This window comes from Osmerus eperlanus, chromosome 22 (genome assembly GCF_963692335.1).
Source record: "Osmerus eperlanus chromosome 22, fOsmEpe2.1, whole genome shotgun sequence".
NCBI lineage: Eukaryota > Metazoa > Chordata > Actinopteri > Osmeriformes > Osmeridae > Osmerus > Osmerus eperlanus.
In genome coordinates this window covers 13,125,682-13,151,412 of record NC_085039.1, presented here as the reverse complement: position 1 = coordinate 13,151,412, position 25,731 = coordinate 13,125,682, and the positions used below count along the sequence as shown (strand labels likewise).

Below are 25,731 nucleotides of genomic sequence, written 5' to 3'. Positions count from 1 at the left end.
AGTGGTCAGCACACACAGCTCATCTACATATTAGCCAGGGGGCCGTGCTGCTGGACTGCTGTGTTCTTAGTTGTAACTGCCTGCTGTTGAGCTGCTGAGTCTTCTGAGACCTACTGAGGGAGAGACTGACTGACTGACTGAGGGACTGACTGACTGAGGGAGTGACTGAGGGAGTGACTGAGGGAGTGAGTGTGCTACATGAATGTATGATTCTAAACTTAATGTTGATTATAAAGTGACAAATAAAGAGTCTGTGCTTCTATAAACGAGTCTGACTGTCAGTTCTAACCTGTCCTGATCATGGGGCTATAAAACTACAACTTGAAACTATTTATTCTCGAACTCCACTTCGCAGAGAACACCAGATAAGACTTTTTAATTATTTCTACCCACCACCACGCACTCGAGAAATTCGTTCTAAATATAAGGTATCTGGTATTGTTGTGGACCGCCTGTCACTACCAGATCCACGGAGAAAGAATGCGCCTGGACGGTTCCTCGCGGGTCACTGGCAGTCATGTGACTGTGCCATGTCGGTATGGAGTCCTGTTGCGGCTCCGGTGCACCGACAGATCGTCTGACCGGCTCGATGTGTCCGGGAGAGGCTACAAACCAGGAATAAAGGTCGACCACGTGACTCGGCGTGACTTCCGAACAACAACTTCCCTCCAACCACCCGCGAGTGGTCGCTCTGAAGTGTCGGTGTTCCAACAGAGGAGTTGTTTGTTTACAGCGTTCCCGCCGCACAACAGATCCTTGTTGACTTAAGGATACCCGGTAAGTTACTGACACGTCTCGGGCGAAATTGTTTTTAGAAACGCCGTTTACCTGCCTAGTGTGACCAACATGCCACAGGCTTCACGGAGAAGTGAAACTGACACTGGTCTGTTTGAGTTTGTGTTGTTCCAACGACGCAACAATTTTGTCGTTCTCTCCGGTGCAACCGCTGACTCACTCACTGGGCTCGAGACCCGCCGAGTTCACAGGGGCATGAGAACATGCAAGTTTGACGGAGATATCCTCACTGAGTTCTGAAGATCGTTGTCCATACCGGAGTTTACAGACTGCTTTCGTCTCTGCACCGGGAGAAGATATAAGCGGAGCGCATTGTTCCAGTTAGCAGATCAGTAAAACTCATCATATCAGCGGGATTATGATCGGTTCTCCCGACCTGTTGGCGTTCACCGGCGCGGAGGGCTTCGGCGAAGCGAGGGAGCGCGCGGGAGAGTTGTCGGGGGTCCCGGAGGAGCTGTCAGTCCCGCTGCTGCCCCTCGCGCACCCCTGGGCCGCCACCTCCTCCGCCCTCTTCCTCCGGGACTTCATACTGGTGGCAGAGTTCTCTGAACAGGTAGGGGAGGGGGGAGGAGGGGAGGAGGTTGAGAACAGGAAGGGAAGGAAGGGTGTAGGTGTGTGTCAGGGTCGTAGGTATAATGGTAGGTTTTACATATAATGTTCTTAATAAAAAGTGGCGGGGACAGATTTGCCGTTTTCAGAATGTGTGTTGGACACGTGACACCTACAGCCCTGGTATAAAAGGAGGGATGGGAAGAGGATATGTGAAGAAATAGGCACAGTGTATGTTGTAATGTGTGTGTTTATGCAGGTGTGTGTATTTATGTATGATGTTTGTGTTTACATACAGTGTGTGTTTGTGTTTGTAAGCTGTGTGTTTACATGTGTGAGTGTTTGACATGTGTCTGTGTATACATGTGTGTGTGTTTATGTGTGTGTGTGTCGCCCCTGCAGGTGGGACCCCAGCCCGTGCTCACCATCCCAGACGATCCCAGGATTCTGGGTGCATTTGATTTGAACCACTTCTCCCTCCGGATCATGTCCGTGGACTACCAAGCCTGCTCTCCTGGCCCCTCCCCGTCAGGTCCCTCCCCCACAGGCCCCGCCCCCCGCCTCAGCTTCTGTGAGGACTCCCGGGTTGTCATGGGAGATTGGGGCAGCTTTGCCTACGTGCAGCACCTGACGCTGTACGACCTGGAGGCCCGGGGCTTCGTCAGGCCCTTCTGCCTGGCCTACGTCTCCGCAGAGCACCGGAAGCTCATGGAGCACTTCCTGTTGCTGTCGGAGGGGCTAGGCCACGCCTCCGACCGGCTGAAGACAGGAAACAGACGGGCCTTCGCCCGGGAGCTGACCAGGAAGTTGCTGGACCTGGAGTAAGACACACACATACCACATACAAACACACACCATACACACCATTTGTTTTGCATGATTCAGACACAATGGGAGTTCAAAGTGATTTACAGGTAAAACAAGTACAATACATACAACTTATTAAATCACCATAGAAACTGCCAGAGAAACATAAAGGATGAAACAAGGGTGAAAGTGCAGCGTGGGAGAACAGGTAGGTTTACATTCTGATCTTTAACAAGACAACAGCAGGGGACAACAGAAACACATACTTCCATACCATGTTCACCAGTCCTCCACAGAGCCCTAACCCTAAACCTACTCTCCACTTCTCGTTGTCTTTCCTTTCTGTCCTTTGCCGTCCACTCTTTCTTTTCCCTCTCCCTCCTCTCTCTCACCCCTCCTCCCCTCCTCTCTCTCTCAGATACACACGCTCAGTCCTGCAGAAAGAATCGGAGGCCCAGTCAGCCAATGAGCTGGCAGGAATCGAGCGTTCCATCCTGGAGCACCGCGACCTCCTGCGGCAGGTCACTTCCTTCCCAAACAGGAAGCTGAAACAGCCTGACTTCCTGCCGTACGACACATATGATCCAGAACCCCACCCACTGACCCCCCCCTCCCCTTCCTACATGCCCCGGCTGGTGAAGCTCCCCCCCTCGCGGCGTTTTGACCGGCGCATGAAGCCCCTGGAGGAGCTGAGCGATGCCTACTTCCTGTCTCTCACACTGGAGCAGCTGACCGCTGTGGAGCGCCGTCTCCGTGGCGACCTGCCCTCGCTGTTCACGCACCGCATCACGCAGGCGCTGACCAGGAAGTACCCCCTGAACAACTTCCTGTTCGAGCCCTGGAACCCCGAGGAGGGGGAGGAGCTGCAGGGCAGAGATGGAGGAAGTAGTGGGGAGGGACTTCCTGTGCCAGAATGCGAGGGCCAGGGTCCCCCAGCCAGCTTGGAGTCTTTCTTCTCCTGCGTGGAGGAGCTGTCAATCAAACTGGAGATAGGAAGTATGGGGGCGGGACAGGGCGTGGAGGAGGAGGAGGCTGGAGAGACGATGGCGGGGAGTGTGAGCAGCGGTGACAGCATTGAGGTTCTGGGAACAGAGAAGTCCTACCGCTCTCAGCCTGTCGCCATGGACACTGGAGAACTGAGAGGTAGTGTTGTCTGTGTGTGTGATTATGTGTGCATGATTATTGTGTGTGTGATTATGTGTGCGATTATTGTTTGTGTGCTGTTATTCATTTTATTTGAACCGGCTCTGTTGCATGGGGTCTAGCTGACAGCTGAGTGTGTGTGTTCTGTCTCAGAGTTGCTGGGCGGCGAGGGGCGGCGTGTGGAGGCGGGGCCAGGGCATGTGGAGGCGGGACCAGGGCGTGTGGAGGCTGGGCCAGGGCGTGTGGAGGCGGGGCCAGGGCGTGTGGAGGCGGGGCCAGGGCGTGTGGAGGCGGGGCGTGTGCGTGTAGAGGCTGGGCCAGGGCGTGTAGAGGCTGGGCCAGGGCGTGTGGAGGCGGGACCAGGGCGTGTGGAGGCTGGGCCAGGGCGTGTGGAGGCGGGGCCAGGGCGTGTGGAGGCGGGGCCAGGGCGTGTGGAGGCGGGGCGTGTGCGTGCGCCAGCGCGGCGCTCTAACAGTGAGGACAGCATCGAGGTGCTCAGCACCACCCTCATCCCCGACGACCTGGCCGCCATCACCGAGGAGACGGAGGAGAGCCCTGGAAACGCTGCCATGGAGGAGCACTGCACCCTGGGTAATGTAGTCTAGACAAAGCACTGCACCCTGGGTAATGTAGTCTAGGCAGAGCACTGCACCCTGGGTAATGTAGTCCAGGAAGAGCACTGCACTCTGGGTAATGGTCTAGGCAGAGCACACTGCACCCTGGGTAATGTAGTCTAGACAGAGCACTGTACCCTGGATAATGTGAGAGAGAAATCAGCTTCACCACAGGATCAGGAGGATGCAGTTTATCTTGTAACCTTTTCATGAAAATGTATCAAACCAATTCTATAAACATTCACGCACATGGGCTTGCATATACATTCCGTTTACACTTGGTGCATAATAATAGGTGTAAATATGTGTACCATTGGCTGTAATAACTGTAGTAGTATTAGGTGCAATAACAGATGGAAATATATGTAATAAATGTGGTAAAAACTAATCTGGTGTAATAATAGGTGCAAAACCATGTGTAATAACATATAATAAAGGGTGGAATAACAGGTATATTAATACAGTAGGTAAATAGGTGTGATATCTTACAATTGGTAACATTGGGTGTAATAACAGTAACAACAGCGTTGGGGTTAGTATAGGTTTAAAAAGTGTAATAATGGGTGTAATAACAGGTGGAAACATGTAATACCAGGCATAATAATAACAGGTGTAATAGCGGGTGTGTGTTCTGTCTGTTTAGCTCAGGAGGAGACCCACCAGCAGCCTGAGGGTTGCCGTGTCAACGGTCAGCAGCTGGTCCCGAAGCTCCGTCTGAACCTGACTCCGGCCGTGACCCCGGGGGCCGTGACCCCGGGGGCCGTGACCCCGGGGGCCGTGACCCCGGGGTCACGGCCCCCGGGGTCACGGCCCCCGGGGTCACGGCCCCCGGGGGCCCTCCCCCTGACTTCTCTGGAGCACTGGTCGCTGTCCTGCCCAGCAGACAAAGCAATCGACTGCTCCTCCTCACCCTGCTCCTCCGAGGCCCCCTCCCTCTCCTCCCGTCACCACGGCAACGCCCACCAGCGCAGGAGGAGGGCGGGGCTGCGTGCGCTCAGGTTCCTTCACCAGAACTCATTCTCCCAGCATGCCGTGTTCTGCCTGCTCAGCGGGAGGCCGCTGCTGGTGATTGGTGGAGAGGAGCGTTCCGTCCAGAGAACGGTCGGCGCCCTCGCCCTCTACCTGCCCGACCCCGGTCGCCCCAGCAGCATCGTGCAGCCCTGCCTTGGCCGGCCCCTCAGCCTGGACGACCTGCTCACCTGTAGGCTCATCGGCATCGTCAGGTAGGTCGTCACCCCGGCAACCAGCTGGTAGCTACGCCAGCCAAGGACAACAGGATGAATTTCCACCATCTAAAAGTGTCTCTTTCCCTCAGATCTCCTGGAACTCTGTTTCCCAGCATGCACCCCTCTGTGGATCATTACGGTCGCTACGTGGCTCTCCTGGACCTGGACCACAGGACCCTGCGCTGCCCTCCCTACAGTGGCTCTCTGATTGGCCGGCTTGCTGACCCCCGCTCTCTGATTGGGCGAGGCAGCACCTACCTGCTGCACCTGGAGAGCTGCCTCACGGCGTTGGCCAATCAGGCGTTTGTATACACTTTCAGCCCCGCCCTCCAACGTCCCAGCATGCTCGGCGAGGAGGAAGTGGTCCAGGCTGAGCGTCGGCATCACTTCCTGTGTGGGCGGGGCTGCAGCAGCCAGGATGACCTTAAGGTGATGGACTTCCTTTCTGACCTCATCAAACAGCGCCAGACAGGAAGTGGGCCTCCGGTCCTCCGCTTCTCTTACAGCCCCGCCCTTCTCCATAAGAACACAGCCGGGTAGAACTGCAAACACAGTACCTGAACCATAATGTAACCATAGCAATGCAGAACCTTGGTACTGTAACCACAGCAACAAAAAACTGGGAGTTGATACTGTACAATCTTCATCTGGACAAGATCTAGATTCTGAATGTATGTCATGTTCTATTCTGGATATAGCAGGCTGCTGATAACTGCACTGAGTATTAAAGAGTAATTCTGTCTGAACAGAGTCTGACTGGATGTGACTCCCAGTCAGAAGGAGGATGACAGGAAGCTAGACTGGAGGGAACAACAACTTTATTCACATTACGTTTTCAGGGAGTCAGTCACACACATTCACATCTTAGTACAACACAGGAGTATCTTTGAGGAACAAGTTAGTCTATCAGTGTTCAATATCAACATGGTGGTTGGGTCTGGTCTGGGTCCATGGTAACCAGCTGTGCTCTGGATCACCATGGTAACCGGCTGTGCTCTAGATCACCATGGTAACCAGCCATCAGCATCTGTCAGGTGGTGAAGCCTCACGGTCTGGGCTGGGAACAACAAGGATGACATAATCAACATGCTGCACACACACACAGCCACACACAACAACATCCACCCACACCCCCTTACTGGTCAGGTGGAGTCATTCCCGCCTACTGGTGACATACTTTAACAGTGTGAGAAGGAGGACACAGGGAGGAGAGACGGTCACACAGCCAGTCCATACACCACACATTCTCCTGGAGGAGAGGAGAGAGGGAGGAGGGGGATGAGAGGACTGGGAGGGTTTGGTGGACAGGATGTTATGTCGGGAGAGGAGGTACCTTGTAAGTGTTGTGGGTGTAGAGGGTGGAGCTTGGGAAGCCTGCTGCCGTACATCTAGCGAGACACGCTGTGACCAGGAGCAACAATGCTTGGTCTGGATATACCTACACACACCCCATATATACATACACACTTCCATCACTCTAGGTGTAGGGGGTGTTAGAGTGTAGTGTGTGTGTGTGTGTGTGTGTGTGTGTGTGTGTGTGTGTGTGTGTGTGTGTGTGTGTGTGTGTGTGTGTGTGTGTGTGTGTGTGTGCGTGCGCGCGCGCGCGTGGGTGTGTGTGTACGTACACTCCGGAAGGACCGAGGGATCACATGACCCGGCCGGTCTAGTAGTATTGCTGTGGTAACAGCCACTGCTTCCTACAAAGGACGAAGAATGAAGAGATGCAGGGAGAGAGAGGGGAAGAGATGCAGGGAGAGAGAGATGCATAGATGCAGGGAGAGAGAGATGCAGGGAGAGAGAGGGGAAGAGATGCAGGGAGAGAGAGATGCAGGGAGAGAGAGATGTAGGGAGAGAGAGGGGAAGAGATGCAGGGAGAGAGATGCAGGGAGAGAGAGATGCAGGGAGAGAGAGGGGAAGAGATGCAGGGAGAGAGAGATGCAGGGAGAGAGAGATGCAGGGAGAGAGAGATGCAGGGAGAGAGAGATGCAGGGAGAGAGAGATGCAGGGAGAGAGAGAGAGAGATGCAGGGAGAGAGAGAGAGAGATGCAGGGAGAGAGAGATGCAGGGAGAGAGAGAGAGAGATGCAGGGAGAGAGAGATGCAGGGAGAGAGAGATGCAGGGAGAGAGAGATGCAGGGAGAGAGAGATGCAGGGAGAGAGAGAGAGAGATGCAGGGAGAGAGAGAGAGAGATGCAGGGAGAGAGAGAGAGAGATGCAGGGAGAGAGAGATGCAGGGAGAGAGAGATGCAGGGAGAGAGAGATGCAGGGAGAGAGAGATGCAGGGAGAGAGAGATGCAGGGAGAGAGAGGGGAAGAGATGCAGGGAGAGAGATGCAGGGAGAGAGAGGGGAAGAGATGCAGGGAGAGAGAGGGGAAGAGATGCAGGGAGAGAGAGATGCAGGGAGAGAGAGATGCAGGGAGAGAGAGATGCAGGGAGAGAGAGATGCAGGGAGAGAGAGATGCAGGGAGAGAGAGGGGAAGAGATGCAGGGAGAGAGAGATGCAGGGAGAGAGAGATGTAGGGAGAGAGAGGGGAAGAGATGGAGGGAGCGAGAGAGAGGAGTGTAGAGATGGAGGGAGCGAGAGAGAGGAGTGTAGAGATGGAGGGAGCGAGAGAGAGGAGCGTAGAGATGGAGCGAGAGAGAGAGAGGAGTGTAGAGATGGAGGGAGGTAGAGATGGAGCGAGAGAGAGAGAGGAGTGTAGAGATGGAGGGAGGTAGAGATGGAGCGAGAGAGAGAGGAGTGTAGAGATGGAGGGAGCGAGAGAGAGGAGTGTAGAGATGGAGCGAGAGAGAGAGAGGAGTGTAGAGATGGAGGGAGGTAGAGATGGAGGGAGCGAGAGAGAGAAAGAGAGGAGTGTACCTTCAGGAAGGCAGCATCTGGTTGTGGGAGAGCAGGAATGTTCACCACATGGAGCAGAGACACCCAGCACTGAACCTGACACACACACAGAGGAACCATACACACACTAAATATGAGAACGTCAATAGAGAAACAGTGTGTGTATTTTAGGTGTGTGTGTGCGAGGGAGACTCACATCTGTGTAGAGAGCAGTGTTGGACATCAGAATTCTGAGAGAGAAACGAACCACGTCTGATCTCTTCACATGGACTGTCCCTGCAGTCAGGGAGGGGGGAGGAGGGAGGGAGAGGGAGACAGCAGTCAGGGAGGGGGGAGGGAGACAGCAGTCAGGGAGGGGGGAGGGAGACAGCAGTCAGGGAGGGGGGAGGGAGAGGGAGACAGCAGTCAGGGAGGGGGGAGGGAGACAGCAGTCAGGGAGGGGGGAGGGAGACAGCAGTCAGGGAGGGGGGAGGGAGAGAGAGACAGCAGTCAGGGAGGGGGGAGGGACAGCAGTCAGGGAGGGGGGAGGAGGGAGAGACAGCAGTCAGGGAGGGGGGAGGAGGGAGGGAGAGAGAGACAGCAGTCACGGAAGGGGGAGAGAGAGAGACAGCAGTCAGGGAGGGGGGGAGGAGGGAGGGAGAGACATCAGTCAGGGAGGGGGGAGGAGGGAGGGAGAGAGACAGCTGTCAGGGAGGGGGGAGGAGGGAGGGAGAGAGACAGCTGTCAGGGAGGGGGGAGGAGGGAGGGAGAGAGACAGCTGTCAGGGAGGGGGGAGGAGGGAGGGAGAGAGACAGCTGTCAGGGAGGGGGGAGGAGGGAGGGAGAGAGACAGCTGTCAGGGAGGGGGGAGGAGGGAGGGAGAGAGACAGCTGTCAGGGAGGGGGGAGGAGGGAGGGAGAGAGACAGCTGTCAGGGAGGGGGGAGGAGGGAGGGAGAGAGACAGCTGTCAGGGAGGGGGGAGGAGGGATTGAGACAGCACCTCACTCAACAAAGAATCACCCTTGAAACTGAAAAAGGAGACATAAAAACATGGCTTATATGTTATTGTGTTATGTTGTTATTGTTAGTTAAGACTCCTTGATATGATGTGGATCCAATGATGTGTTGAAAATTATATTTTATCCCTTCACTGTGGACTTCTTTGGCAATATAATTTACCTGAACATTCATGCCAAATAAAGCATTCTGAACTGAACAGAGGGAGAGACGGAGAGGGAGAGACGGAGAGGGACACCGTGAGAGAGACAGAGAGAGAGAGAGGGATGGATGGAGGGACAGAGAGAGAGGGATGGATGGAGGGACATAGACAGGAATGGAGGGAGGGTTGGATGGAGGTGCCTGACCTCTGATTGGCTCCCACACAGTGGTGTGTGGGAGGGGCTGAGTGTGCAGGTGGAGGGTGTGGGTGGGAGCGGTTGCTGTGGTGAGGATGCGGAGGTAGAGGTGGTAGAGGTCAGGGGTCATCCGGCAGGCAGGGCAGCAGGGTCCGGGGGCAGGGCTGAAGGTGCTGTACAGGGCAGCAGTCAGGTTCCCAGACTTACACTGGTACAGGGGGATGAGATCACGCACAGCCTGGACACTACACACGCACACACACACACACACACACACGTAACTATTTACACTGGTACAGGGGGATGAGATCACACCCTGGACATACACTGGTACAGGGGGATGAGATCACACCCTGGACATACACTGGTACAGGGGGATGAGATCACACCCTGGACATACACTGGTACAGGGGGATGAGATCACACCCTGGACATACACTGGTACAGGCGGATGAGATCACACCCTGGACATACACTGGTACAGGCGGATGAGATCACACCCTGGACATACACTGGTACAGGCGGATGAGATCACACCCTGGACATACACTGGTACAGGCGGATGAGATCACACCCTGGACATACACTGGTACAGGGGGATGAGATCACACCCTGGACATACACTGGTACAGGGGGATGAGATCACACCCTGGACATACACTGGTACAGGGGGATGAGATCACACCCTGGACATACACTGGTACAGGGGGATGAGATCACACCCTGGACATACACTGGTACAGGGGGATGAGATCACACCCTGGACATACACTGGTACAGGCGGATGAGATCACACCCTGGACATACACTGGTACAGGCGGATGAGATCACACCCTGGACATACACTGGTACAGGGGGATGAGATCACACCCTGGACATACACTGGTACAGGGGGATGAGATCACACCCTGGACATACACTGGTACAGGGGGATGAGATCACACCCTGGACATACACTGGTACAGGGGGATGAGATCACACCCTGGACATACACTGGTACAGGGGGATGAGATCACACCCTGGACATACACTGGTACAGGGGGATGAGATCACACCCTGGACATACACTGGTACAGGCGGATGAGATCACACCCTGGACATACACTGGTACAGGGGGATGAGATCACACCCTGGACATACACTGGTACAGGGGGATGAGATCACACCCTGGACATACACTGGTACAGGCGGATGTACCTGTACCAGTGTATGTCCAGGGTGTGATCTCATCCCCCTGTACCAGTGTATGTCCAGGGTGTGATCTCACACACCCTGGACATACACTGGTACAGGGGGATGAGATCACACCCTGGACATACACTGGTACAGGGGGATGAGATCACACCCTGGACATACACTGGTACAGGGGGATGAGATCACACCCTGGACATACACTGGTACAGGGGGATGAGATCACACCCTGGACATACACTGGTACAGGCGGATGAGATCACACCCTGGACATACACTGGTACAGGGGGATGAGATCACACCCTGGACATACACTGGTACAGGCGGATGAGATCACACCCTGGACATACACTGGTACAGGGGGATGAGATCACACCCTGGACATACACTGGTACAGGGGGATGAGATCACACCCTGGACATACACTGGTACAGGGGGATGAGATCACACCCTGGACATACACTGGTACAGGGGGATGAGATCACACCCTGGACATACACTGGTACAGGGGGATGAGATCACACCCTGGACATACACATTTATACATGTATATACACACTTATATACAAACGTGCGTGTTTGGAGCCGAGTGTGTAATAGAGCAGGGTTTCCCGCAGCACTTTGCAGTTAAGCAACACACACCTGCCGCCTTTACTACAAAAAAAAAGAGCGATATCCGCTGTGTTACTCTGTCCTGTTTTCTCCCTTTCATTCCAAACCATGACCAACGCCAGTCTTCCTTCTCTGCAGAACGCATAAAAATGCGCTTGAGTAAAAACGTTGTGTCTCCTCCCCCCCCCGCAGAGCGTGTGTAGCTAAGTGTGTAAGTGTGTGTGTGAACTCACAGTTCACTGTTGTCTGTCTGAACCACTTTTAGGTACCTGGTCAACTCCCAGTACCTACACACACACACACACACACACACACACACACACAATACATTGAAAGACAGATTGTGCATTTGTTAATCTGTAGCTGGTGTGTGTGTACTTGTTTTGCAGCTGTAGTTGGTGTGTGTGTACTTGTTTTGCAGCTGTAGTTGGTGTGTTCGGAGCAGCACCACAGCAGCAGACTCAGTTAGGACGTCCTTACGGCCCCGCCCCTGGCCCCGCCCCTGGCCAGTCACGTTCTGTCCCAGCAGCACAGACACCAGCAGGGGGTCCTTCCAGGGACGCACACGCAGGCTGCAACGCACACATATATGTATGTTATACACACACAGTATGCATGATAGTGTTCCCTTAGGATCTTTTCAGGGGGGGCGGTAGACCAAAATGTTGCCTCCCATTTATTTTCAATGCAAGTCATGTGACAGGAGTCATGTGACAGGCCCCACAAGGCAGTGTGACATACCTGGCAGCGTGAACAGGAAACCTAGCAAGAGAAGCTAAATCTATTCAATGCGTTTATTAGGGCATTTGTGACGAGCAACGTCAGTATGTTGCCTATCAAAATAGCACAGCTAGCATAACACAACTAGCACAGTATATGCAAGGAAGTAAATGCTATTCCCAGCGCCACACCGCTCACAAGGAGCTAATAGACTAATTCAGTCGCTGCCAGTGGATCTAGTGTAGCCTTCTCATCGACAGGCAATCAGGTGTAGGTAACAAGGGCAACTTTAATCTAAAATGAATTTAACTTTTGAGGCGATGAGCAAGAAACCTGTTTAATTCTACACTTCACTTTTAGTATTCTGAAGTGTAAATGAGCGGGGGGGGACACAGCATGTCCCTGAGTACAGCACACCTGGTTTATACACACCTGTCCCTGAGTACAGCACACCTGGTTTATACACACCTGTCCCTGAGTACAACACACCTGGTTTATACACACCTGTCCCTGAGTACAGCACACCTGGTTTATACACACCTGTCCCTGAGTACAACACACCTGGTTTATACACACCTGTCCCTGAGTACAGCACACCTGGTTTATACACACCTGTCCCTGAGTACAACACACCTGGTTTATACACACCTGTTCCTGAGTACAGCACACCTGGTTTATACACACCTGTCCCTGAGTACAGCACACCTGGTTTATACACACCTGTCCCTGAGTACAGCACACCTGGTTTATACACACCTGTCCCTGAGTACAACACACCTGGTTTATACACACCTGTTCCTGAGTACAGCACACCTGGTTTATACACACCTGTTCCTGAGTACAGCACACCTGGTTTATACACACCTGTCCCTGAGTACAACACACCTGGTTTATACACACCTGTTCCTGAGTACAACACACCTGGTTTATACACACCTGTCCCTGAGTACAGCACACCTGGTTTATACACACCTGTTCCTGAGTACAGCACACCTGGTTTATACACACCTGTTCCTGAGTACAACACACCTGGTTTATACACACCTGTTCCTGAGTACAGCACACCTGGTTTATACACACCTGTTCCTGAGTACAGCACACCTGGGGGGCAGCGGCAGGTCCTGGTAGAAGGTCTGGAGCTTGAGGCTGAAGGCTGGATTGAAGTCACACATCACCAGCTGTCTCTGCACTGCCTCTGTCACCCTGCACATTCATACAACAAGAACCCTCTCAACATTGTGTCTGTATGTGTGTGTGTCTGTATGTGTGTGTGTCTGTATGTGTGTGTGTCTGTATGTGTGTGTGTCTGTATGTGTGTGTGTCTGTCTGTATGTGTGTGTGTCTGTCTGTATGTGTGTGTGTCTGTATGTGTGTGTGTGAGTGTGTACATACCTTTTCAGCAGTAGAAACCTGCCTTCCTCCGAGTTTCCTTGAGGAGTCAGGTTAGTCATCCTGCACACACACACACACACACACATCACTACACCCTTTAGTTTACATATATACAAGTGTGTGTACCCAGGAGGTTGTGTGTGTACCCAGGAGGTTGTGTGTGTACCCAGGAGGTTGTGTGTGTACCCAGGAGGTTGTGTGTGTACCCAGGAGGTTGTGTGTGTACCCAGGAGGTTGTGTGTGTACCCAGGAGGTTGTGTGTGTACCCAGGAGCGTGAGCGTGTGTGAGGAAGAAGTGGGCAGCTCCCAGTCTCATGACAGCTGCAGCTCTGGGCTTCTCTCTCTCCTCTCTCTCTGCTCTGTCCAGGAAGGCACCCACACACTGGTACACCTGCAGGTAGCTGACACACACACCCACACCCACACACTGGTACACCTGCAGGTAGCTGACACACACACCCACACACACACACTGGTACACCTGCAGGTAGCTGACACACACACACACTGGTACACCTGCAGGTAGCTGACACACACACACACTGGTACACCTGCAGGTAGCTAACACAAACACACACACACAAACGTTGTATACACACACACACACTTTGTATTTTGTTGTTTATGTACACATGTATACTGTGACTCACTCGTGCATCCGCACCTCCTGGTGATTTGATTGGCAGCTGCAAGATTCCACATGCTCCTGATTGGCTGTGTGGCAGCGGCAGGAGCATGAGGCAGTCCATCGCATCGTTCCCATCAGGAAGGAGGCGTACTCCACTTTTATCTCCGCCTCCAACTTCAGCAGCAATGCCTCTAAACACACACACACACACACGTGTACATGTGTATGAGTATGTGTGTGTGTACTTGCTAGCCGTAGCTCTGGGTCCACCTCAAGCAGGGTGTGTGTGTGTGTACCTGCTAGCCGTAGCTCTGGGTCCACCTCCAGCAGGGTGAGTGTGAGTGTGTGTGTGTGTACCTGCTAGCCGTAGCTCTGGGTCCACCTCCAGCAGGGTGTGTGTGAGTGTGTGTGTACCTGCTAGCCGTAGCTCTGGGTCCACCTCCAGCAGGGTGTGTGTGTGTGTGTGTGTGTGTGTGTGTGTGTGTGTGTGTGTGTGAGTGTGTACCTGCTAGCCGTAGCTCTGGGTCCACCTCCAGCAGGGTAAGGGAGAAGCGCTGCAGGAAGCCCAGCAGCTGTGCATCTCTGCTGCTCCTCCAGAACACACTCCGGTTGTGACTGTTACAGTGACACATCCCCGCCACCGTCCACACCAGGCACTGAGACACACACACACACACACACACACACACACACACACACACACAGGGTCACAAATCTCCTCACAGACTTCTCCAGCCAGACAATCAGAGCCCTCCTAACCTCTCCTGCCGGCCTATCACAGATGTAGCAGTAACACTGCTGGCAGATGAGCTGGTTGTTTCCTGCAGGAGCGCTGGTCTCTGCGTCTTCAAGCCTGAACACACAAGGTGTGGTGCGCATCATGACTGTGCGTGTGTATGGAGTGTGTATTGAGATTGCATGTGTGTGTTTGTGTGCATCGTGAGTGTCTCGTGAGTGTCTGACTCACGTGAAGGTGTGTATGCTGCAGTCATAGCGTGCATGTGGGAGGAGCTGGGCTCCCTGAGAGAACGTGATGACCAGCTCCTCCTCCTGCTGGTCCGACGACACACACACTGGCCGGGGGGCTGGAACACACACACCGCACGCCCGCGCACACACATTTAGTCAAGATACGCACACACATAGTCCGGATACACACAGACACAAAAACGTAATGTACGGTACTTCCAACATATTCAAGTTCTCACCGGGACTCGTCCGGTCCTCCACGATCACCACCGAGTCGTTGTTGCTGGATGCACCGTCTTCCTCACCGTCACTCAGGACGATGATGCTGTCGGCGTTGTGCATGGCGAGCAGCCTGGGCGGTAGCAAGTCAGCCTGGATCACTCAAATACTGGAAATGTTCAATCCGCCTCGCTGGCTACAATCGACGGAAAGTGCAGAAAAAACTGAATCCTGTTCCGATAAATAGCACGTATACACAGCCAGGTACACCCCCACATGCACGGTTAACACGAATATAGAATGTAGCGTTTTATCTAATAACAGAAACTTTGTTGAAAGGAAGAAACGCGTTTAATCTAAGTTGTGCAGTGGCGCGGGTTGTTGAAAGAGTAGCGGAAGGCCGATTGGCTCATTTATACTCGTGGTTTAAACGCGTATTTTTGATTGGACACCCGTTTAGGAAGCGCCTGCAGCTGTTTCATAAGCGGCTGCAGCCGTAAATGTGCAGGCGAAAGTTACACATGAATGTACGCGTTAGTTAACGCTTGCAGGCGTTAAATAAACGTGTGTATATTTACACGTGCAATTTCAGGCGTTAAATAAACGCGTGCATATTTACACGTGCAATTGCATAAGGAACGCCAATTGGTCCATGACCTGCACGACAACATCCGGATCTCTAAAACATCAGTAAATAAAAAGAATCATAAATCCCAAACTAGATGTCGTGTTGTTTCAAGACATCATAGATACAGTCACAGAACCGCCCAAAAACATTTTTGTTTTTTATTTCCTTTATGAAAGTAGAGATAACGAGTCAATGACAGCGCCCCGAAACGGGGAAAAGAGTAACACTCAGAGCGTGCAGAAACAAACGTGAGATCGTTCCAACCACAAAGACATACACATGCACAAGCAGAGATTCCCAACCTATTGGTCGCGGCCCAATAGTGATCCGCTAGGGTAATACTAACCTATATATAAGCATATAAATAATAGGGTGGGCCGCTAAACCAATGAAAACTAAAGTATTAAAAATGAATAAATATCAAAATATTTCAAATGTTGATTGAAAATTCTTACAAATTTTAAAATTACATTTAGCCTTTAATTCATCATCACCTAACAGTAACATCAACCTTTTTACATTGTCAGAATCATCATGACCAAAACACTAGCCTAATAGTTACGCCTGGCATGTTGACAAAAGACCTACTGACATTTCCACCTTAACTTGCATAGCCCAATTCAATTCAGTATGCACGCTTCACTTCCGCCTATTGCACAACCTAGGTCAACAAGTTCCAGTGGCGAGCAGTTACGTTAGTTCTGAAACACAAAATGCTGTTCTGAACAAGGAGAACGGGGCCTGTTCCATAAAGGCCGCTCAAATAAGTTGGACTTAAAAGTCCCAAACCAGACTTGAATTAGCTTAACAAGTCAAGCGGGGCTAAAGCGGTTCCATAAAGGCCAATTTCAGCTCACGCAGTCCTACTAATTCAAGTCAGATTTAAGTAGTCAAGCTAATTGCGCGTGCACCCTATTCTTAAACAGCACGAGAGGTAAAACATGGATCATACAATCCACCACGGCAAAAGCAATGCACACGGCCACGTGACTTCTTCCAGAAAGAACGTTCCCTTTAAGCCTTGTAGCCTACTATGACAGCTCCCTCATCCACCGCTTCATCAAAATGAAACGACACGCCATGATTGACGTGAACGATAGGCTACGTAGGTCGAGGTCCTTTTTTAGACCTTTAGTTACTTCGTTGATTAAAAAACAGACACCATCTAAACACATGTAAATTTACTTTTTTGACATTGTTTTAAATAAATAGCCTACTATTAATCAATACATTACCCAGTAGCCTAACTTTTTAACATGGTCGTGTCGGGAAAATTGATAGATGTAGCCTATGGATTTAGGTTTGTTTTGCAATTGTATACTACTGTTAACAACTATACAGCTATGCTAATTATACTCAGATAATTTAGATTGAGATAGGCCTATGCCTGATGCCTAAACATTTAAAATCACAAACTAGGCAAGCCATAGGCTACGTTTAACGTGGCGTGTATCAAATCATTGTTCATCACCGTTTAATGCATTAGGCTAAATGTTGTAGCATATGTAGGCTATTTAACCCTTGTGTTCTCCTCGGGTCGTTCTGACCCATCAGTCATTGTGACCCACCGTCGTATTGCGACAACTTTACCGCATACAAAAACAAAGTGAAGCATTTTCTTTTAACCGTCGGGCTGTCTCAGACCCCCCACATTGCGAAGGTTAAAAGAAAATTATTTTTATTTGTTTTTGTATTGGGTAAAATTGGGTAAACACAATGATGGTTCGTTATGAACCTTTGGGTCATGTGACCCGAAGGCAGCACGAGGGTTAAGTGATTTTCTATCAATGTTGAGCATATTGAACTGATGAGAATAAGAAAATGAGAATATCCGTGGTAAATCATCGTTTTCCCGTTGGGTCAGTGTTACAGGAAGGTCTGGTTAAGCACCAAGTCACGCTAAGCCTGACAGTTAGCCTGCCCCGGACCAGACTAGTTTCGCAGCCTAAATTGCCATAGTAACCGAGTTCGAACTACGTTGAGCTAGCTTTATGGAACCGAATTAACTTGAAATGAGTCCGACTAACTGACATAAATCTGGCTTATTCGGTAAACTCGCTTTATGGAACAGGCCTCGGGTTGTCTTCCCAAAATAACAATAAACGATGTACAAGAGTCTTTGTTGCTGCCCTTTAAGCAAGAGGAAAAGGGGTTCAAATTGTACGTTTCGAGCTTCATCGACAACGAAGATGACAATAACTCACACAGTAAAAGTAGCAAGCTAGCTCTAGCAAGACTGTTAGGCTAGCTAACATTTTTTTGCTACATAATCTACTCAATTATCTGTCAGCTTGCTTGCTAGTCCTTAATGTTAATTTACATAATAATAATTGGTCTGTCATATTTGTTCCCTATGGGTAATGTAACATGTTTCAGTTTCTAACAAAAATCAGGAAACGGGAGAGAAAACAAAGTGAGGAGTCGCACAATCTGAGTGCAGGGTTAATAAGAGAGCAATAACTAAGGGTTAACAACCTGTTCTGGTTATTAAAAGTCACGTTTCTAACTTCACCGGAAGTTATAGACCTGACCTGGCCATGTTACGCAGGTTACCTCTCTTCACAATGTGTGCTTAGTGTGGCACTGATGGACACTTTGTCTTCTTTAATCGCTCAAATAAATTTTGCCATGAAAGCGAACTGTTGGGTTCCCGGGGTGTTGTTAAACATGTGATAAGCGCCAATTAAGTGAACGGATGTGTTGGGCGGCCGCAAAAATATTTGAGCTATGCAAGTGTGCCGCAAAGTGGAAAAGGTCTGGAATGGCTGCTATACAGAATAAATGGACTGCATTTATATAGCGAATACACACTTGTATACTCACTAGACATGAACACAACATATATCTGGAAATTTCCCAAGAACAGACACATTTTCTAGTGGAACAGTTCCAGATGTAACATGATGAAATGGTTTAAATGTAGAGAATATGTGAACATATAGATTGTCTAACAGTATCTAACAGAATAACAGTTTAAATCGGTCAGAGACTCTGTAGTGTATGGTACTTTCACAAGTCAATATGCTTGCAGACTCATGCACAAGTACAAGCATACAAGTTAGTTCTCAGCAGTAGTCTGAACATGTAAAACATCTGGCAGTATGGAATGTTTAAATAGAATGTCTGGCAGGATGGAATGTTTAAATAGAATGTCTGGCAGGATGGAATGTTTAAATATATAACATTTCTGTTAAACTGCTCACTTTCATAATTCTGTCATGTAAGTATGACAGCACTGTCATCATCCTCATCAGAGGTCTGTCTGGCAGTGCTAACCCTGTGCATCATCACAGGTCTGTCTGACGAGAAAGAGGAGAGCAGAGGAGAGAAGGCGAGGGGGGAGTAGAAGGACAAGGAGCAGGCTGGCTGAGCAGGGGGTCAGGGGTCAGGGTCTATGATGTACTTCCTGTAGAGAGAGAGGGCCGTGTCCTCCTGGCAGTGGTCTCCTCCACAGTGAACGGATAGTTGTACTGTAAACAACAACATTATCAACAACAACAGCACACTAAAAACTCACCCACACACAAAAATACATGTACACGCACATAAATAAAACACACATACCTCATTTTCAATGTCCTGCACAGACTTGATACGAATGTTGGTCAGTTGAGTGTTTGTAGAGTTCTGGAGACAAACAAGAGAAATAGAGAGAAGAATATAGGGAGAGAGAGGTGGTGGGAGAGAGAGGAATAGAGAGGGGAGTGAATAGTGTGAAAGGTGTAGACCAGGTGTCCCCAAACTACGGCCCGCCCACGCATTTGGACCGGCCCTCTGAACAATGCCAGAGAGGTTTTTTAAACAGTTCACACTGATTAATATGCATAAGTAAGTAAATGTTTTGATTTCAATAGCAATGAATATGAAAAAAGGTTATTACGATAGTTATAATGCTCTTTTAATATCCCTTGATATGTACGGATGTACGATGCATTACAAAATAATAAACTAATCTAGCATAGTAAATACATTTAAAATAATAATAAAATCTCCACAATAATACTGGTAGTCACTCCGGCCCATGTCATTTTCTGTTACAGACCAACCCGGCCCCATATTAAAGAAAGGAAAAATTATTTGTCCTTAGCAGAAAAAAGTTTGGGGAGCCCTGGTGTAGAGGAATATAGTGAATAGAAGGGAGGGAGTAGTGTGATAGGTGTAGCTCTAATTGGTCCAGAATAATGAGGGACAGTAGAAGGAGCCTACCATGTTGCCAGCCTGGGTCTCAAACCTGGGGTGCAGAGAGAATGGGACCCCATCTATGGCTGGGAGGGAGGGGGGAGGGAGGTTATTATGAGTTTACATGTGATGTCATCACTGTGAGACATGCCCACCTGTGATATCTTCACTGTGGGACATGCCTATCTGTGATGTCATCACTGTGAGACATGCCTACCTGTGTAGCCGTAGATGTGGCCACTGTCACCATCTTTCTCCACCGAGGCGTCTGATTGGAGGGTGCCACGACGATGGCTGATCTTCCCAGGGGGCAGGGGTGGGGCGTTGCTACAGAAACAATGAATGACAGATGTTTACCTGGGGTTAGTTAGGGGTAGATGGGTTAGGTACCTGGGGTGCTGGGGCAGGGCTGGTGGGTAGGGGGTAGTTACCTGGGGCGCAGGGCTGGGGGGTAGTTAGGGGAGGAAAGCAGTAGTTAGGGTAGTTACCTGGGGTGCAGGGCTGGGGGGTAGTTAGGGGTAGAAAGGCGGTAGTTAGGGTAGTTACCTGGGGCGCAGGGCTGGGGGGTAGTTAGGGGTAGGAAGGCGGTAGTTAGGGTAGTTACCTGGGGCGCAGGGCTGGGGGGTAGTTAGGGGTAGGAAGGCGGTAGTTAGGGTAGTTACCTGGGGCGCAGGGCTGGGGGGTAGTTAGGGGTAGGAAGGCGGTAGTTAGGGTAGTTACCTGGGGCGCAGGGCTGGGGGGTAGTTAGGGGTAGGAAGGCAGTAGTTAGGGTAGTTACCTGGGGCGCAGGGCTGGGGGGTAGTTAGGGGTAGGAAGGCGGTAGTTAGGGTAGTTACCTGGGGCGCAGGGCTGGGGGGTAGTTAGGGGTAGGAAGGCGGTAGTTAGGGTAGTTACCTGGGGCGCAGGGCTGGGGGGTAGTTAGGGGTAGGAAGGCGGTAGTTAGGGTAGTTACCTGGGGCGCAGGGCTGGGGGGTAGTTAGGGGTAGGAAGGCGGTAGTTAGGGTAGTTACCTGGGGCGCAGGGCTGGGGGGTAGTTAGGGGTAGGAAGGCGGTAGTTAGGGTAGTTACCTGGGGCGCAGGGCTGGGGGGTAGTTAGGGGTAGGAAGGCGGTAGTTAGGGTAGTTACCTGGGGCGCAGGGCTGGGGGGTAGTTAGGGGTAGGAAGGCGGTAGTTAGGGTAGTTACCTGGGGCGCAGGGCTGGGGGGTAGTTAGGGGTAGGAAGTCGGTAGTTAGGGTAGTTACCTGGGGCGCAGGGCTGGGGGGTAGTTAGGGGTAGGAAGGCGGTAGTTAGGGTAGTTACCTGGGGCGCAGGGCTGGGGGGTAGTTAGGGGTAGAAAGGCGGTAGTTAGGGTAGTTACCTGGGGCGCAGGGCTGGGGGGTAGTTAGGGGTAGAAAGGCGGTAGTTAGGGTAGTTACCTGGGGCGCAGGGCTGGGGGGTAGTTAGGGGTAGGAAGGCGGTAGTTAGGGTAGTTACCTGGGGTGCAGGGCTGGGGGGTAGTTAGGGGTAGGAAGGCAGTAGTTAGGGTAGTTACCTGGGGCGCAGGGCTGGGGGGTAGTTAGGGGTAGGAAGTCGGTAGTTAGGGTAGTTACCTGGGGCGCAGGGCTGGGGGGTAGTTAGGGGTAGGAAGTCGGTAGTTAGGGTAGTTACCTGGGGCGCAGGGCTGGGGGGTAGTTAGGGGTAGGAAGGCAGTAGTTAGGGTAGTTACCTGGGGCGCAGGGCTGGGGGGTAGTTAGGGGTAGGAAGTCGGTAGTTAGGGTAGTTACCTGGGGCGCAGGGCTGGGGGGTAGTTAGGGGTAGGAAGGCAGTAGTTAGGGTAGTTACCTGGGGCGCAGGGCTGGGGGGTAGTTAGGGGTAGGAAGGCAGTAGTTAGGGTAGTTACCTGGGGCGCAGGGCTGGGGGGTAGTTAGGGGTAGGAAGGCGGTAGTTAGGGTAGTTACCTGGGGTGCAGGGCTGGGGGGTAGTTAGGGGTAGGAAGGCGGTAGTTAGGGTAGTTACCTGGGGTGCAGGGCTGGGGGGTAGTTAGGGGTAGGAAGGCGGTAGTTAGGGTAGTTACCTGGGGTGCAGGGCTGGGGGGTAGTTAGGGGTAGGAAGTCGGTAGTTAGGGTAGTTACCTGGGGTGCAGGGCTGGGGGGTAGTTAGGGGTAGGAAGGCGGTAGTTAGGGTAGTTACCTGGGGTGCAGGGCTGGGGGGTAGTTAGGGGTAGGAAGGCGGTAGTTAGGGTAGTTACCTGGGGCGCAGGGGCAGGGCCGGGGGGTCCAGAGACAGCTGCTGGACGTCGAGGCTGAGGGAGCGAGGCTTGGCCTGGGGGGCAGGGATTCTGAACGGCCCTTTCTTACACCACAACACATAACCATTCATGTCCCTGCACACACACATACACACACAAACTTTGTTTGTTTGTTTTTTATCAGTTTCTATCTGTGTGTGTGTATAGTGTGTGTGTGTGTGTGTGTGTACCCTGCGCAGGTGTAGTGCTGCAGCATCATTCTGCTCTTGGCGGTCAGACGGAGGTCCAGTACGGCTGTGTGCACGCTGGCCAGTGGGACCAGATACACACACACACGCTTCTTCTTAAACACAGACGCCTCTGAAAACACACACTCACTTTACTGTGTGTGTGTGTGTGGTGTGTATGATGTATATGGTGTGTGTGTATTATGCGTGTGTATGATGTGTGTGTGGTGTGTATGGTGGGTGTGTGTTTGTTTGTGTGTATGGTGTGTGCGTGTGTATGATGCGTGTGTATGATGTGTGTGTTGTGTATGGTCTCTGTGTGTGTGTGTATGGTGTCCTTTGTGTGTGTGTGTGTGTGTGTATGGTGTGTGTATGATGTGTGTGTGTGTATGGTGTGTGTGTGTGTACTCACTGGGCTCCATGTGTTCAGGGATGTAGCAGTAACCATGAGGAAGAAGCTCCTTGTCTGAGATCACCTGAATATCACACACCACCAGCCCCCCTGAAGTCTCCTGTAACATGAATATCACAAACACTCCTGAATATCACACACACACACCTGAATATCACACACACACACACACACTTGAATATCACAACACACACACCGAATATCATACACACCTACCTGAATATCACACACACACACTTGAATATCACACACACACACCTACCTAATTATTACACACACACACCTGAATATCACACTCACACTGTAATGTGTCTGTGTGTGGTGTGTGTGTGTGTGTGTGTGTGTGTGTGTACCTTGCTGTAACAAAGGAAGTAACTAGACTTCATGATTCCACGAGAGAAGTTAGCTGGTGCTCCATCCTCTGCTATACTGATCTGGAGAGAGGAGGAGGAGATGAGAGGGGAGGGTAGGGTAGGAGGGGAGAGGGGAGGGTAGGAGGGGAGAGGGAAGGGGAGAGGAGAGGGGGAGATGAGAGGGGACAGGGAGGGTAGGGGAGGGGGGAGGAGGAGAGGAGGGGGTAGGGGAGGAGAGAAATTATTAGCAGCATTCAACACATTTGTACGTCCTCCCCTCCTCCTCCTTCTCCTCACCAGGGTGAAGGCTCGAGGACAGGTGGAGGTGTTGGAGCTCCAGGCCACAGCTGTGATTGGCCTCACGGGAGGAGACTCCATCAGAGACATCTGGAGGGGAGGAGGAGGAGAGAGGAGGAGAGGGGGAGGGGAAAAGACGACATATTTTACATATTGATATGAAAATGTTTAAAAACACAATGAACATAACATAATAACATAATTTCCTCCACCCTCTTCCAGGAACCTGCAGGTCGGTTAGACAGACACACGGAGACCTGTCAAATATGACTCACGCAAAGGTGTACACAATGTCCTTCTACCGACAAAGGTTGTTCCACCGGTAAATGTTCATGGCAATATCCTAACTTCATGTCTAGAGTTAAGTGAATAGCTAGACCCAAACACGTATAGTGATTTTCAAACAGGATTCTCCTCTTTCCTAGCTAAATTCACAGGTCCATTGTTGAGGTGAAAAGTTGTGCTTCTTTATTCGCGTACGTTTCCCGAATTACTTGTTCATCTCTATGTTAAAAACTAAGTCATACAATACGTTATAGCCAGATACTCACCCCGTCTATGGCGACGTTGGTGCTACCTGAACACCGGACGGGTACACAACTTAGTTAAAAACAACTTTTTAGAGACGAGAATAACTTCTGCTTTTTCTTCTCGTCAAACCAGGAAGTTCAAATTCCCTAACGACTACAATTCCCATCAGGCTCCTGGAAGGACGCAGACGTTGGAATGAGTGGTCGATATGTCAGATGACCACTAGATGACGCTATAAGCTCAAACTGGTCTCGGGACTCCGGGTTGTCAATCTGCTGTCATGAAGGCAGGTTCACCATGAACCGAAGAAAAACACGGTTTACGCAATTGGGATGCACGAGAGAGGGAGAGAGACGGGAGGGGGGGAGAGAGAGAGTTTCCTAACGAAACATTCTCTCTCTGTCTCTGGGACCCCCCAGGCAGAAGAGAGGAGAGGAGGGGGACTCCCCAGGCAGAGGGGGTGGTGAGAGGCAGATCGATTCCCATTTACATGGAAATGAGGCGAGGAGGGGAGGAAGAGACTTCACCCTGGTGAGCAGGGAAAAGAGGAATGAGGCACACACACACTCCTGGAGAGAATTTCATGGGTGCTCGGGTCCCGGTTGGCATGGCAACATGCAGAGCAGAACACTAGCGGTGTCAGTTTTGGGGGGGGGGTAGTCAATGCTCTAATTTGATTGGCTGATTGGCAAATTAATGAGAACCAACCAGAGGTAACCTACTGGGACCTGGGAGAGAGTATGTGTGTTGATATGTATGGATGTGTGTTGATCTAACAGTGTGTGTAATGTGTGTGTGTGTTGGAGTGAGTGAATCTGTGTGTGTCTGGGAATGCCGGTCAGACAGCTGGACTGATGATTGGCAGCTTGGTTTCCATGGCAAGGGGGGAGGGGGGAGTAAAACTCTGGGACATTAACCCGCCCCCTTTCAGGGTGATTGACGGCTGGAGCTGGCGAGAGAGGGGGGAGGGAGAGAGAGGAGATGGGGGGGAGGAGGGGGGTGTGAGAGAGGAGGAGACACACCAGACAGTCCTGGGTTACAGTGGTTGTATGCAGTCCTAGGTTACAGTGGCGGTATGTGGTCCTGGGTTACAGTGGCTGTATGCGGTCCTGGGTTACAGTGGCTGTATGCGGTCCTGGGTTACAGTGGCTGTATGCGGCCCTGGGTTACAGTGGCTGTATGCGGCCCTGGGTTACAGTGGCTGTATGCGGTCCTGGGTTACAGTGGCTTTAACACATTTACCCCAATTTTCAAATCTGGTCAAAATGTCCCCCCCAATATATTGATATAAAAATATAAATGTGCTACGCTACGACAGGCAACCACACACGCTGTCCGAAATTATCATAAAAAATTTAATTTGTCCCCCCAAATGTTGACTCCATGGCTACGGCCTTGCTGTATGGATTACTGGTTTTCTTGCAACACAGGAAGATAAGGTCTGTCTTACACACACACACACAAAATCTGTATGTCCGTGTATTTTCAAGTGTGTGCATTTAAACATGATTCTCACACATATACACACACTCACTCATTTACTCACTAACACACACACATGCACACACTTTTTGAATGTTTAACAAACCCTTTCAAGCTGCAGAAATGGTCTGTGCTCATTAGCATTATGCATAGAAACCATGGGGTCAAAGATGAAGGCTGTCTGTGATTGGTGTATGGTGAACATGCTAATGATATGCTAATAAAAATGAACATACTCTGCCACCAAGTCATGAATGTACTCATGCACTCACACATACTCACACACTCAAACAATACTCAACCTGTGTGAAGTGTGTGTACGTGTGTCAGGGCCGGCCCAACCCAATAAACAAACTAA

General features: G+C 51.1%; 3 protein-coding genes across 6 annotated transcripts; 1 reads left to right on the top strand and 2 right to left on the bottom strand.

Annotated features, from left to right (window-relative positions):
• The first annotated feature begins 461 nt into the window (after nt 1-461).
• smcr8b (Smith-Magenis syndrome chromosome region, candidate 8b) lies at nt 462-5,880 on the top strand. 2 transcript variants are annotated; one of them, XM_062448535.1, is made up of 6 exons: nt 462-777; nt 1,747-2,165; nt 2,570-3,294; nt 3,448-3,885; nt 4,552-5,131; nt 5,224-5,880. In XM_062448535.1, exons 2-6 carry the CDS (start codon nt 1,831-1,833, stop codon nt 5,672-5,674), a joined length of 2,529 nt encoding a protein of 842 aa, XP_062304519.1. In that variant the 5' UTR covers nt 462-777; nt 1,747-1,830; the 3' UTR covers nt 5,675-5,880. The 2 variants fall into 2 exon arrangements, with proteins under 2 accessions (XP_062304519.1, XP_062304518.1); XM_062448534.1 differs by having other exon boundaries at nt 462-1,348.
• Nucleotides 5,881-5,935: 55 nt separating this feature from the next.
• Nucleotides 5,936-15,563, bottom strand: zgc:112980 (uncharacterized protein LOC503706 homolog). 3 transcript variants are annotated; one of them, XM_062448551.1, is made up of 17 exons: nt 15,057-15,563; nt 14,816-14,933; nt 14,608-14,701; nt 14,354-14,504; nt 13,871-14,039; nt 13,487-13,621; nt 13,221-13,280; nt 12,909-13,031; nt 11,519-11,680; nt 11,342-11,395; nt 9,315-9,550; nt 8,169-8,248; nt 7,994-8,068; nt 6,760-6,831; nt 6,468-6,572; nt 6,274-6,383; nt 5,936-6,191 (listed from the first exon to the last, which is right to left on the bottom strand). In XM_062448551.1, the coding sequence occupies exons 1-16, from the start codon at nt 15,157-15,159 to the stop codon at nt 6,297-6,299; spliced, it is 1,824 nt and encodes a 607-aa protein (XP_062304535.1). In that variant the 5' UTR covers nt 15,160-15,563; the 3' UTR covers nt 5,936-6,191; nt 6,274-6,296. The 3 variants fall into 3 exon arrangements, with proteins under 3 accessions (XP_062304535.1, XP_062304536.1, XP_062304537.1); XM_062448552.1 differs by having other exon boundaries at nt 6,312-6,383; XM_062448553.1 differs by having other exon boundaries at nt 6,318-6,383.
• A 245-nt stretch (nt 15,564-15,808) lies between these two features.
• Nucleotides 15,809-24,064, bottom strand: mvb12a (multivesicular body subunit 12A). The gene is made up of 10 exons (XM_062448567.1): nt 23,912-24,064; nt 23,361-23,450; nt 23,064-23,144; nt 22,711-22,810; nt 22,302-22,431; nt 22,072-22,206; nt 20,061-20,170; nt 19,871-19,929; nt 19,229-19,291; nt 15,809-19,134 (listed from the first exon to the last, which is right to left on the bottom strand). Exons 2-10 carry the CDS (start codon nt 23,448-23,450, stop codon nt 19,057-19,059), a joined length of 846 nt encoding a protein of 281 aa, XP_062304551.1. The 5' UTR covers nt 23,912-24,064; the 3' UTR covers nt 15,809-19,056.
• Between the last annotated feature and the right edge of the window lie 1,667 nt (nt 24,065-25,731).

Bases quoted from the DNA above. Each gene is read 5' to 3' on its own strand.
- smcr8b (XM_062448534.1), top strand. From the start codon at position 1,154: ATGATCGGTTCTCCCGACCTGTTGGCGTTCACCGGCGCGGAGGGCTTC. The intron at 1,349-1,746 runs GTAGGGGAGGGG...TCGCCCCTGCAG, and splicing joins TGGCAGAGTTCTCTGAACAG to GTGGGACCCCAGCCCGTGCT. The intron at 3,295-3,447 runs GTAGTGTTGTCT...GTTCTGTCTCAG, and splicing joins GGACACTGGAGAACTGAGAG to AGTTGCTGGGCGGCGAGGGG.
- zgc:112980 (XM_062448551.1), bottom strand. From the start codon at position 15,159: ATGCACAACGCCGACAGCATCATCGTCCTGAGTGACGGTGAGGAAGAC. The intron at 11,396-11,518 runs GTACACACACAC...GTGTGTGTGTAG, and splicing joins CAACTACAGCTGCAAAACAA to GTACTGGGAGTTGACCAGGT. The intron at 6,384-6,467 runs GTACCTCCTCTC...CCTCTCCTCCAG, and splicing joins ACACCCACAACACTTACAAG to GAGAATGTGTGGTGTATGGA.
- mvb12a (XM_062448567.1), bottom strand. From the start codon at position 23,450: ATGTCTCTGATGGAGTCTCCTCCCGTGAGGCCAATCACAGCTGTGGCC. The intron at 20,171-22,071 runs GTAACTACCCTA...TTGTTTCTGTAG, and splicing joins GCCCTGCCCCTGCGCCCCAG to CAACGCCCCACCCCTGCCCC. The intron at 19,135-19,228 runs GTATGTGTGTTT...TGTTGTTTACAG, and splicing joins TGCAGGACATTGAAAATGAG to TACAACTATCCGTTCACTGT.